The 13,749-nt window shown below is 43.8% G+C and overlaps 1 protein-coding gene across 1 annotated transcript; it reads left to right on the forward strand.

Moving 5' to 3' along the window:
* Positions 1-2,630: 2,630 nt before the first annotated feature.
* On the forward strand, positions 2,631-13,260 carry LOC109680769 (immunoglobulin lambda constant 6). The gene is made up of 3 exons (XM_074061320.1): positions 2,631-2,817; positions 10,452-10,573; positions 12,941-13,260. The coding sequence occupies exons 1-3, from the start codon at positions 2,636-2,638 to the stop codon at positions 13,258-13,260; spliced, it is 624 nt and encodes a 207-aa protein (XP_073917421.1). The 5' UTR covers positions 2,631-2,635.
* The last annotated feature ends 489 nt before the right edge of the window (positions 13,261-13,749 follow it).

Below are 13,749 nucleotides of genomic sequence, written 5' to 3' on the forward strand. Positions count from 1 at the left end.
CAGAGAAACAGAAAAATTGTGCATGCGTGCGTGTGTGTGTGTGTGTGTGTGTGTGTGTATGTATGGAGAGAGAGAGAGAGAGAGGGAGAGAGAGATTTTAATGAGTTGGTGCACACAATGGAAGGCTGGCAAGTACACAATCTGCAGGGTGAACTGACAGCCTGAAGGCCCTGGAAACTTGCAGTACAAGTTCAAAGCTGTCTGCTGGCAGAATTTCCTCTTGTCCAGGAGAGGTCAATATTTATATTTCAAATACAAATGGGGAGGCTCACCTACTGAAAGTCTGCTGATTTAAATATTAATATTGTCAAAGAACCACACCCACACAAATATCCAGAGTCATTTTTAATTGAATATCTGGGCACTGTGATCCAGCCAAGTAGACACATAGAATTCAATGTCCTGCTGGTCTTAAATAACCAGTGGCTGCTATGTCACTGTCCTCATGTCCAGTGAAACCTCGAGACTCCTGGGCTTTGGAGAATATTTTAAACCCTCCAGAATAGCAGAGACAACCCCAGAAAGGGTCTCAGAAACCACTGAGCAGGTCAAGGACCCCAAGGGCTTGGAGCATCAGTGTCTGGGGTCTGGGAAGGTGGTTCTATAACTGCTCTGGGAGACCTCCTGGCAAGAAGGAGGTGCAGTGGCTACAGGTAGCGTCCCTGAAGCCTGTGGGTAGAGAGTGGGCAAGGGCTGTCAAGCAGGAGGTCAGGGGCTGTCCTCGAACACAGCAGTCAGGCAGAAGCATCTGGACAGTAGACACTCATCTGTCCTGGGAGAGAAGAGCCAGGCATCAAGAATGTCGAGTAGGGAAAAAAAGAGTGTTGAGTAGGGGGTCTGACAGTTGGACCCACACCCCTTTGCCTGGGCTTGGATTCAGCTCTCAGCACATTTTAGTCTAGGAGGAGAGGGTGATTGGAAATTCACAAATGCAGCTACACCAGCTGGGGAAGACTCTCCATTCCCTGAGGGTCCCCAATACCCAGTCAGGCCTAAATTTCTGACCAAGTAAGGATTTGGTCTGTGGGTGTGCTTTGTCCAGAGGCTCTGGCAGCTATAGGACAGGGGGTCAGGGAGCAACTGGGGATGCTACATTTAGGGACAGCACCTTCTTCTCCCTGAGACCAGGGCTATCTTTAGAGGAACCATGGATTCTGGGTCCTGGGAAGTGGGTGCCATATCTACACAGGCATGCTGGAGCAGTGGCTGTCTAGACCCCTCAAGGTTGACCCACCCTGTAGCCCCCAAGATATGGGAAGCCCAAGGTCAGAGGCAGAAGAAGGCAATGCATTCCAATCGCAGAAAAGTTGGACTGGATTCCCCCATACCCTGCATGACATCTTTTAGGGAAGGGTGAACATTCCATATTGTTCAGTGCCTTGTCCTCTCCTGGACTGTAAGCTCTCCAGGATGCAATGCTTGGCCCTTGGGGCCCTCAGTCGGCGTGGAACACAGGGATGCAAATGGTCAAATCAGTCCATGGAGCCTAACCTCACTGTGGCTCTCCTGATATCCCTGAGATAAGAGTCTGTCTGTTACAGCCTCCCATGGTCATGACTGGACAGGTGAAAGATGTGTGAGATGGCCATATGAATCCAGCCACCACTGGGGAGAAAGTTACTGGCCTCTCGGTGAATTGATAAAGGTGAGTTCTAGAGTGCTACTGTACAGACTATAGCCTGAAGTCGCAATAATGTATACTGGAAAACTGCTACGAGAACAGACTTTAAATGTTCTCACTGCACACACACAAAAGAAAATGAGATGATGAATGCATTAATTTGATCGAATCATTTCGCAATGCATACAAAATATCAAAATACCACATTGTACGCAGGGAATAATTTTATTTCGTTTCATTTACTTTTTTGGTTTTGTTTTCTTGAGATAGAGTCTCATCATGAAGCCCATACTGGCCTGGAACTCACCATCTTCCTGCCTCCTCGGCCTTCCAGGTTCTGGGATTGCAGAAGTGTGTTACCACACCTGGCTAATTTTTATTTGTCAGTTATACCTTGCGGGGTTAGCTATACAGATGTAGAGGTGTTTGTGTGTCTGTGTATGTGATGTGAGATCTGTGAGATGCTAAACATGGTATGTTGAACACTATTTTTATTATCTTATCATGATCTTTATATTGGAACCTTGGCTTCTTGCTAAACCTAAATCCCATTCCACCGTGCTGGTCCTCTAGTGAGAATAGCTACTACCCTGTTTTTCCCCACCCAAGCCCACAGAGACTTCTGTTCCAGGCCCCAGGGACATGCTCCACTGACACTTTGGGGAAACTGGGCACCAAGAGTGTTTTCAGCTATGCTTCATACAGGGCCCCAGGGGGTGGGACCAGGCAGATGGCTGTTGGATGAAACAGTTAAGTTGGATCCCCACCACAGCATGGCAGTTAGCAGATGTCCCTCTGGGAGATACCTCCATGGGTAATGACCATGGGTCCTGGAGGGGGCTGGGCTGGGGGTGGGGACCATAGCTGGTCTCGGGCAAGGATGGGGCCATGCAGACCTGTGTGTACTGGGGCAGCTGCTGCCAACCAGCAGAACAGGGGTACCCTCTTCAGGAAACCCACTGTGCATGTGGGTTCTTTTGACCTCCAAGACGGATGAAACCTAGTATAGGCCAGATGGGCTATCATGACCCTGGCCCCAGGCAGCATGCAACCCTCCTGCTGCTGCTGCTTCTTCTGGGCCTGGCTTTGGGGACCCAGAGTCTGCTGCCCTCAAAAGCAGCACGGAGGGGCAGAGCCCTGAGCCCTAGTGCCCGAGCAGGAAGCAGTCAGTCCAGTCTGTGGAGCCTGTGGGGCAGGTAAGAAGCTGGGGTGGGGGTGGTCCCTGGGCTGGAGGCAGGAATGGGTGTCTAAGGGAGGAAGTTGGTAGTAATGGTGAGAGAGGTGAGAAGGATCAGCCTGAGGGGGATCCTGGGCAGAAGATGGCTTAAAATTTTGGCATTTTGATTATCATGGATGTTTGCTTCTTTTGTTTATTTTTTTCCTTTGATAGCGCTGGGGTTTGACCTCACGGCTTTGTACTTGCTAGGCAGGTGCTCTAATATCTGGGCCACCTCCATCCCTGCATTAATATCTTAAAATGTTGTAATAAAATGTATATCTTGATTCCTGAGTTTTCTCATTTCCCTTACATTTTGCACCAAAGTTAGAAAGGCCTTAACCTCCTGCATAGAAATGGAGGTCTTACAGGATGTCTACTGGGTATTAGTCATCCCAGTAGATATTTTGGAGGTGTCTGTTGTCCGGGCAGTGTTTTGGCTACCTCCCATGCCCACTTTCCCCCATGGCCAATTCCAAGTCACTACCTGCCAGCACCAGGCATTGTAGGAATGCGTTGTAGGGATTACCCCCAAATCAAGACCCAGGGAGAGGGGATGGGCTGAGGTAAAGATACATGCAGTGTGATGTCTGCAGGGCAGAGCTGGACCTGGAAGGGATAAAAGATAGAGGAATTCACCTGGACAGGGGTACTATAGGCACAGAATCTCTGCAACACTTGGTGATCAGGGCTGATGTGGTAGGTACTGGGATCAAGGTGTGTGAGAGGAGCTGGACAGGTACCAGGTCTAGACTTAGATGTTCCATCCTGGGAAACCACACCATCTGGGAAATTCTGGGGTTTGCTTACAGGGAAGTAATCAGACTTGGCTTGATTTGGATGGGTGGGGAGGGATCCTTCAGGGGGTTGTTGTGGTGGCCCAGGGAGAGTTTGACAGATATGAGGGTAGATGGTGGGGGGGGGCGGGGGCAGGAGAACAGGAGAGGGAAGAGGAAGGATCAGCTCTGACTTTTTTGATAGGCATTTAAGAAAATGCTGTGATCATTTTAGTGGGTTCTATATTCTAAATAAAATGGTTCAAGAGAAAGGCTACAGGCATGTAGAGAGGGTAGCAAAAGATTGACTCACTGACTTGTTCATTAACACTTATTGGGGCTCAAGCCTAGGGATGTTGAAAGGGTGGGCTTGAACCAAGGGAGCCTGTCCAGTTGTAGGGACAGACCCATGGCCTGTTAGGTGCACTAAAGAGGAAAATCATTCTTTTGTGAATGATGCCTAAGCTGGTCTCACAGATCCAGGGATGCAGCCTGGTGGGGGGATACCCTGCAGAGGCAGCAGCGGGCAGAGCAAGGGACCATCAGAACTTTGTTGCACTGGCTTTTGTCTTGTGGTTGAGGATGAGGCATTGGTGGGGTTTAAGTAAGGGACCCTTAGAGTTGTATTAGTGTTTTGGAAAAATTGATTCCAATAGCAGACTGGCAATGAGGTCAGATTTGAGGAACAGAGGTCAAGGACTGCATTGCAGAGGTGGTAAGTCTGGAGTTCACACCGCACTTTGGGTTGGGGAGGTGGCCAGGGGTCAAGATTCCTACAAAACTGGACAGTGAATTGAAAGTGAGGATACTGGGTGCTGACCAGGGAGGAGTGGGCATATTCATGGACTGTTGGTGGGAGGCTGAAGTTCTGAAACGAATAGCAACAGGTATGAAGATTTATAAAACTGTGCATTCCTTTTTTGGTGTTACTAGAGATTGAACTCAGCCCCTCTCTCTTGCTAGGCAAGCACTCTACTACTTGAACTACACTCCCACTCCTGTGTTTAAAATTTTGTTTTTGGGAGAGGATCTTGCTAACTTTGCCTATGTAGCCCAGGCTGGCCTTGAACTTGTGATCCTCCTGCTTCCACCTCCAGAGTAGCTGGAGATTAGGGTTTACAGGGCTGAGTCACTATGTGTGTATTCTTTTTACTCAAGTAATTCCCCTTATAGAAACTTGTCTTGAGCGAATAGTCAAAATTTCCATTAAATATTTTAAATGTGTCTGTGGTGAAAAAGTGGAAACAGCCAAAATGTCAAACAATAGAGGAAGGTAAAATAAACTCTGATACATCATTGTAGAGAATATTAAACAGTTATTCAATATGATGTGTCACTGTAGTGACATAAAGATTTAAAAACATACTGCAATGTATTTTACTATTTTCTACTGTTATTCTATTTATTTATTTTTAACTTCAAACATTTTTATTAGAAGTTCTAGAAACAAAAAATGATGAGAAAGGAAGAAAGGCGAGATTTGAAAAATAAATAAATAAAAATTTCTAGAAGCTGGATAAGTTTAGAAGTTTTCAGATTTATAAAGCCTATCAAAGGCATACCAGAGTAAATAAAAATGAACATATACTTAGAGACACTGTAATGAAACTTTAAACATTAAGGAAAATGAGATTTAAAGTCTACTGTTACATTTAACTTACACAGAGTAAATCCATTTTTTGGGTGTAGCAAAAAAGAAGCATACCTTTTAAAAAAATCACAGAATCATGTAACTAAATATTTCATCAATTTCCTTCTCCCCAAATTTCCCTATGCCCCTTGACAGTTGACTACCCTAATCACCAGGTAGGCTGTTTTTGATTCTTTTGTTTTGGTTTATTCAGAATACATATCAAGTAGAATCACACAGTATGTAAGTTTTTATTTTTCTGAAATTAAGCTCTTTATTTTGAGGTAATTGTGGATTCATATGCAGTTATAATACATAATACAGAGGCATCCTGTGTACCTTTACCTAGTTTCCCCAAATGATAATATTTTCCAAGGCTAAAGTAAAATATCAAATCAGTGCATTGACATTGTTACAGTGAAGGGACCAGAACCTTTCTGTCACGACAAACATCACTCATGTTGTTCTCTCATAGCAAAACTTACTTCCATCTCTCCCAAAGTCTTCCTTAACCTCTGGCAACTACGAACTTGGATATCATTTAAAAAATGTTATCATTTCAAGAATGTTCTATAATTTGTGTGTGTGTGTGTGTGTTGTGTGTTGTGTGTTGTGTGTTGTGTGTTGGGACTGAGCCCGGGGCCATGTACATGCTAAGCATGTGTTCCCCCACTGAGTTAGATACCCAGCTTGTATCCGATAAATGGAACCACACAACACGCAGCCTTTGGGAACTGGCTCTTTTTCACTCAATCTAATCCAGGTGGTTAGATGTACAGTAGTTTTTTTTTAATGAGTAGCATTCCAAGTATGTAATCTTCCAAATCTCTTTTCTTTAGTTCAGTATTACACCTTTGCAATTCATGCAAATTATTTTATTTATCAATATTTTGTTCCTTAGCCAGGTGCTGGAGGCTCACACCTGTAATCCTAACTACTCAGGAGGCAGAGATCAGGAGAATCATGGTTCAAAGCCAGTCCAGGCAAACAGTTCAGGAGACCCTGTCTTGAAAAAACATGTCACAAAGAGGGCTGGTGGAATTGCTCAAGTGGTCGTGTACCTGTCTAGCAAGTGTGAGGCCCTGAGTTCAAACCGTAGTACCACAAAAATATTTTGTTCCTTTTAAAAAGTAACGAAAGGATTATATTTATGAACGTATGACAGCTTAGTCATTCCTCAGATGAGGAATACTTGGGTTGTGTCCAGTTTGGGGCAATGATGAATAAAGCTGGTATAAATATTTGCATATAATTTTTTGTTTTCATTCCACGTGGATAAGTATCTAGGAGCAGGATTTGTTTCATATGTCTAAGTGTGTTTATTGGAAAATGATACTCCTTTTAACAAAACAGTCTGTGAGAGTTTGAGTTGGGAATCTTCATAAGCACTTGGTATTGTTGGATTTTAAAAGTTGAGATAAAATTCATATAACATAAAATTCAATCTTTAATCTATTTTTGGTGGTACTGGGAGGTTGAATGCAGGGTCTCATACTTGTTATGCAGGCTGTCTTCCCCCTGAGCCATGTCCTCAACTCTCAAAATTTTAGTGATCTTAAAGTGTTTAATTCAGTAGCATTTAGTTCATGCACAATGCTGTGCAATCACCCTATTTGAACATAAGCTTTCATTCCACTTGCTTAAATAAATGTGTGTGTTTATTAGAAACTGCCAAATGGCTTCCCAAAGTTTCTTTACCTTTTTACATTCCCATTAGCAATATCCAGAATATTTTAATTACCTCAAAAGAAAATCCAAAAGCAGTCACTGTCCATTCCTTCATTCCCAAGCCACTGGCAACCAATGATTGGCCTTCTGTTTCTAAGGGTTTGCCTATTCTCAATATTTCATAAGATCGAAATAAACAATATATGGCTTTTTGTGTCTGGCTTATTTCACTTAGCATAATGTTTTTAAGATTCCCCTATGTTGTAGGATGTGTCAATGCTTCATTCTTTTTATGGTCAGATAATATTTCATTGTATGAAAAGTCACATTTGTTTATCAGTTCATTAGGTGGTGGACAGTTTTTACTAATTTCTACCTTTTGCTTGTTGAGAACTGTGCTTCTTCTTCTTTTTCTTCTTTTTTTGCAGTACTGGGGTTTGGGCTCTGGGCCTCATGCTTGCTAGACAAATACACTACCACTTGAGCCACACCTCCAGCCTGAGAACTCTGTTTTTATGAAATTTGTGTACAATTTTTTTGAATACCTGTCTTTGATTCTTTTGGGTATATGTCTAATGTGGAAATCCTGGGTCATGTGATGACTCTGTATTTGACTTTTTTGAGGAACCACCTAACTGATTTTTACAGTGATTGCATCATTTTACAATCTTATTTTCCCTAAAAAATACTATTTTACAATCTTTGAAATGGCATCTTACAGTAGTTTGGATTTACATTTCTGTAATGAACATTAAGAATTTTTTCATGTGTTGTTGGCTATTTTTATATCTTTTTTGGAGAAATATCTATTCAAATCATTTGCCTATTGTTTGGGTTATCTTCCATTGTTGAGTTGTAAGATTTCATTATACATTCTGAATACAGGCCTGGTCAAAATACTATTCTGAGAATTATATTTCCCATTTGTGTGTTGTCTTTTCACTTTGATAGTTTTCTTTGAAGTACAAATGCTTTTGATTTTGGCAAAATCCAATTTACCTGTTTTTTCTTTTACTGATTGTACCTTTAGTGTCATATCTAAGAATCTGATGTCTAACTCAAGGTCATAAAGATTTATACCTATTTTCTTTTTAAATGTTTTATAGTTTTAGACTTTTCATGCTGGTCTTTGAACAATTTTTGTAGATGGTGTTAGGCTGGGGTATAACTTCATTATTTCCCTTGTGTCTTTTTCCAGCCATGCTGTACCATTTGTTGAACGGTATTGGCCCCATTGCATTATCTTAGCATCTTTGTCAGAAAAATCAATCAACAATGTCCATACTATCCCAAGTGATTTACAGATTCATTATAATCCCTATAAAAATTCCAATGACATTTTTCACAGAAATAGAAAAAAGTGATCCTAAAATTTATATATGGAACAATACCACAAGAATGACTATTGCTCAAGAATTCTGGTAAATATCTTCTATCATGTAAATTATCTAGTCATAGATTAAGAACTGTTTCCTTTGTTTTTTGAGAAATAGATTTTGATTATGCATAATAGGTTTTAATAGGCTGTGATTATTAATTACTTTGAAATAAGATTGTATTACTTAATCAATAATTAATTTAAAAATCTTTTGCATCATGGAAGAAACTTGTCAACATTATGTTAAGTGAAATAAGCCAAATTCAAAAGGACAAATACTGTCTGCTTACATAAGTACCTACAGTATGCAAAATCATACCAACAGAAAGTACAGTAGAGGTTACCAGAAACAGGTGAAGAGGTGGGGGAAATGAAAAGTTATTGCCTAATGGGTGCAGAGTTTGAGAAAGTTCTGGGGATTAGTGGTGGTGATTATAGTAAAAATGTTAAAGTAGAAAATATGTTATATATGTTTTGTTATATTTTGAGCGACAAAGTCTTACTACATAGCCCAGGCTGGCTCCAAACTCAAGATCCTTCTGCCTCTCCCTCCTGAATGCTGGGATTACAGGCATCATGACCATGTCCAGCTTTCCATATATATTTTACCATAATTTTTTTAAAAAGGAGAATTAACTAAAGACTAGGAAAGGGATTTTAAACATACTTTATTGCTTGTATAATGTTCTTATACTTTTAAAGCAGTAAGAGTTTTTAAGCAAAAAATCTTATTTTGCGTCATACTACTACACCAGTTTCTAAGTGGAAGTGCACTAACCACCAAATCCTTGGCAGAGATGCATGCACCTAGTTAGCATCAACTCAATGCTGCATCCTTGTTAGAAATTGAATTGATAATTTAAAGTCAGCAAAGGCAAAACCTGAGGATTTGGAGTCTCAGAGGGTGACTTTGCTGTTTCTTAATTATTTTGAGCCTTGTTTTAATTTTGAAAATGGATATTTAGATGCATTATCTAAGGACGCAGAAGTCATGTCAGTGTGGGAGGTGAGGTGACTCAGTTTACACTGACTCTAGGTTTCCAGATTAGAGGTGGGGTAAGAAAACTCATTGTGAGGAGATAAAAAACATAAAAAGAGCTGGGTTGGGTATGGGGTCAGGGTCCATCTCATCTGGACATGATAAATTTGAGTTTCCTATTAGGCATCCAGCTGGAGATTGTCAATAAGCAATTTAGGTGGAGCAAGGAGAAGATTTGAAGCTGGGATAGATTTGGGCCTCACCCTATGGGCAATAATGAGAGTGCATAAGGTGGGAAGTTGGCAGAAAAGGTAGAGATCCATTGGCTGGTCTGGGGGCCAGCAGCCATGCATGGGCCAGGGAGAAAGGGAAAATAGGGAAAGAGTAGAGTGTGTGGTCTGAGACAACAGGGAAGAGATTCACTGCAAAGAAGGGCAGACCTCATGTTGCATCCTGCAGAGACATCAAGCATAATAGGATTTGGGGTGGGACCTTGAACTTGATCAAGGTCTTGTGGGCTGTCAAGGTCAACTGAGAGGTGCCAGAGATAGAAGTAAGAGCCAAGGGAACTCTTACTATGTCCCCAGCGTGAGAAACAATGCCTAGTGCAAACAGGATGGGTGATGGACAGATTGATGGACAGATGAACAGATGGACAGATGGATGGACAAATGGACGAACAGATGGATGGATGCACAAATAGATGGATGAATGGGTAGATTGATGGATAGAAAAAGTGTGTGCAAGATCAGAGAAGCCCTCATGAATGGAGTGGCACCAAGCTGCCTCTCTTTGGATAGTAATGAAAGCTGAGGTATCTGCATGTGGGAACAGCTTAATTCAGGAATGACCAGTGTGCATGGGTCCACGTAGTAAGCTGATAGGGCTGGAGCATGGGAAACTTGTTGGGAGGAGACTCAAAGGCTCTCAAATGAGCTAGTTCGTGACTCCCTACCACACCTGAGAAGATATTCTGCTCAGGGATTTGCTGAGCATCTCCTGTTCCCAGTGTTGCTATCAGCATTGATTAGGGAGGTGGAGAAACACATGAGGTGACTCCAAGGCCATGGGTGACACCTGCTTAATACAAGGGGACAGATCTCTGGGAGTCTGGCTCCCTTCATGCCCCATCCACCAAGGACATAGCCCATTCACCAGTCTTGTGCCTGTCCATGCCCAGCAGGTTCCTGCTCCAGCCCAGCCCCCAGGCAGCAGGTGGTCCCAGGTGCTGGCCCAATGGACTTTGGTCAGCACCTAAGTCACTATGGTATGTCTTTGGTGGTGGAACCCAGCTCACTGTATTAGGTAAGTGGCTCTCACGATTCCCAGCCTGTCCCAAGATAGTCTCTCTCTCTCTCTCTCTCTCTCTCTCTCTCTCTCTCTCTCTCTCTCTCCCCCATTTCTTCCCCTCTGCCCTCTGAGCCCTCGGCCCTAAGAACTGATCCCCTTCTCTTCCCTTTCTCCATGGGGTCTTGGGGAGGTAGGTAGTCCTAGGGAAATCTGCAGGAAGGGCCCCAACAACAGGTACAGCAGCCTTCAGATTTCAATAGTTGGACATGGCCTGGTTCTGGGTGTTGGCAAAGGACCAGGCTCCTTCCCTTCTTATAAGGTAGATGCCTAAGAAGGGACCATGGGCTGGGAAGGCACACAGGAGGCATAGGAATATGACAAGAGCTATAACTCCAGCCTTTGGAGACTCAAGAGGTCACCTGAAGTAGAGAGCAACAGAGGCAAAGACAAGGGTCTGGCTCACTCTAGACTTCAGGTCTCTGATTTTCTGCTCTGCCATGAGTACACAGGGACACAGAGAGACAGCTCATACTAGGTAAGGTGACCAGAGCCTGGCCCCTCAGGCTGGTCTGGAAAGGAATAGAGACTCATCCTTCCCTGGGCCCCTTTACTACAGGGCTCAGTGTCTCACTTGTCCATGGATCAGCTTCCCTTCCTCAAAGGGCACATTAGATTTGTGAGATGAGGAATGGGGAAGCACATTGTGTGGCTGGTGTGTGTGTGTGTTCAGGAACCACTTGGCTGCCAGGTAAAATCAGGAGTCATCAGAGGCTGCTGAGGTAGACAGGGTGCTGTTATATTCAGTATTCTGTGGGAAAGAACCTTAAGAACATAGCAAGGCAAAGGGTCTTATGATTGGGCTAGGGGAGACAGAAGGACTTTGGAGGAGTCCCTATTTGTCTGGGTGGAGCCCACTGCTCACTAGGAGAGCTGAGTGGATGGAGTAATGCACAGACTCCAGGCCACTCATGCAGTGGTAACAGACTCAAGGTCTTGGCACATGTACTCCAGGATCATCTTATCAGTCTGAGTGGAGTGCCCCCAGTTCACAAAGGAGGCTCCGAACAGTTAAAGGATGAGGTAAGGTGGGTCCTGGTGGGGAAAGGTACTTAGCAGTTCAGGGCCAGATTCCAAACTCACAATCTGATCAGGGAAGAAGGAGCGCTGGCAGCCATGGTGACAATGGGGAAACTGAGGCTGCATGAAAAGGACTGTGGAGAGTGGATTATGAGAAACCTAAGCGAAGTGGACATAGGCAAGGGGAGATGCAGTCTCAACTGTTTTTCCTAAGATGTTTATCTGTAGGTGGAGATTGGCACAGCCCCTGGCCACAGAAGGGGAAGATGCAACACAGCTGCTTCTCCTAAATGGTTTACATTCAGAGAAGCAGGAATGCAGTGTCACACCCCTCCCCAAGAACTGCTGCCCCACCGTTTCCCACTGGATATAAAAGACTCACTGAAGGAGGATGCCAGGCTTTTGTTTTGGGGCTTTTTACTTAAGGGTTTTACTTTTGGCTTTCTGATGGGGAAGGCTTTTTGGTGTGGGAGGCTTTGGAAGGGAAAAGAATTGCTAAAGGGGAATTGCTAGCAAGCCTAAGGGCCGAGACTTTAAGAAAGCTAAAGAGAACATGGGACAATGCATGTCTGCATTGAGAATTTTATACATAGGCTTTAGAAAAGCTAAACTAAAGAAAATCTAAAGAGAATATGGGACAGTGGAAGTCTAAGGACTTTTAAGAGTTATGCATATGCAGATTTTAAGCGTGGCTATTGTTTATGAGCCTGAGAACTGAGGCTTTAAGAAATTTAAAGAGACAGTTCAAGTCTGGGGGCAAAGACTTTGCGAGATTATGCTAAAGAACAGCTAAGAGAAAACATGGAGCAGAATGTGTCTAAGGAAAGAGGTTTTAAGCAAGATTTTAAAGAACTGTAAAGGAGTAAGGCTTTAAAGAATAAAGATAGAGAAAAGAAGCAGTGAGGGTTGGGCGTCTCCACCCGAGTGCCTAACACACCTGATCCCACTTTCTGTCTGTCTATCGTGTGTCTTTTCTGAATCTCCATTCGCCCCCAGTTAGGCCCAGTTAGGTTCAGTAATAACCAGGATTGAGAGAAAGCTCGCTCCAACAAAGAAGCGAGAGAAAAATCTCACTCCAAAGGACCTGGGCAGTGTCACCAGGGAGAACTGAGGAAGAGCTTCTAGAGAAGGTGCAGGGCTGTCTGATGATCAGTGGGTTCAAGTGGACAGAGGGAACAGAGGGAAGGAGTGTCCCTGGGTAGACAAGATGATCACACTGAACATACAGAGTTTAGAAGGGTGGGTGCTTCTCCAATACCTGGACTCTCTTAATGACCCCCCTTACCCCATTTTCTGCCCACACAGGTCAGCCCAAGGCCGTTCCCTCAGTCATCCTGTTCCCACCTTCCTATGAGGAACTCCAGGATAACAGGGCTACGCTGGTGTGTCTGATGAATGACTTCTACCCAGGTGCTGTGACAGTGGTCTGGAAGGTAGATGGCACCCTTGTCACCCAGGGTGTGGAGACCACCCAGCCCTCAAAACAAAGCAACAACAAGTACATAGCCAGCAGCTACCTGACCCTTACCCCTGACCAGTGGACAGCTCACAGAAGATATAGCTGCCAGGTCATGCATGAAGGGAGCACGGTGGAGAAAAGTGTATCCCTTGCAGAATGTTCCTAGGTCTCCAACCCTCCCCTCCCCTCAGGGGCCTGGAACTGAAGGGCCCAGGGAGGAGTCTATTCTCCTGCTCTTAGTTATTCCAACCCTTCTCTCTAGACCCAGTAAATGCTCAAAAAAAAAAAAAGACCTGCTCTATCTCATTTGTTCCTATCTCATGTTTCATTTGCAACACTGGGGATTTCAGGGTGGGGTAGGAAAATTCTAGTGCCCATTGAGCAAGTAGCCTAGGAAGAGGCTCACACTCTTGGCATCATCTGGGAAACAGTCTGGTCACCAAGACATCAGCCCCTGTTTCCTGTCCTTTCTCCCTTTCCTCGTTCTAGTACAGAGTTCCCACTTTCTGCCTCCTTTCTGAATGCAGTTGTCCAGGGCTGTGGTCTTCTAAGACACCTCCTCTGCCCACCATGGTCTGAGGGGAAAAGGCTTACAGACATTAATTTTAAGGATGATGCTAGCAATAGAAACTAACCAATGTAAAACAATTGCTGT

This window comes from Castor canadensis, chromosome 18 (assembly GCF_047511655.1).
Source record: "Castor canadensis chromosome 18, mCasCan1.hap1v2, whole genome shotgun sequence".
NCBI lineage: Eukaryota > Metazoa > Chordata > Mammalia > Rodentia > Castoridae > Castor > Castor canadensis.

Bases quoted from the DNA above. Each gene is read 5' to 3' on its own strand.
- LOC109680769 (XM_074061320.1), top strand. From the start codon at position 2,636: ATGGGCTATCATGACCCTGGCCCCAGGCAGCATGCAACCCTCCTGCTG. The intron at 2,818-10,451 runs GTAAGAAGCTGG...CATGCCCAGCAG, and splicing joins CTGTGGAGCCTGTGGGGCAG to GTTCCTGCTCCAGCCCAGCC. The intron at 10,574-12,940 runs GTAAGTGGCTCT...CTGCCCACACAG, and splicing joins AACCCAGCTCACTGTATTAG to GTCAGCCCAAGGCCGTTCCC.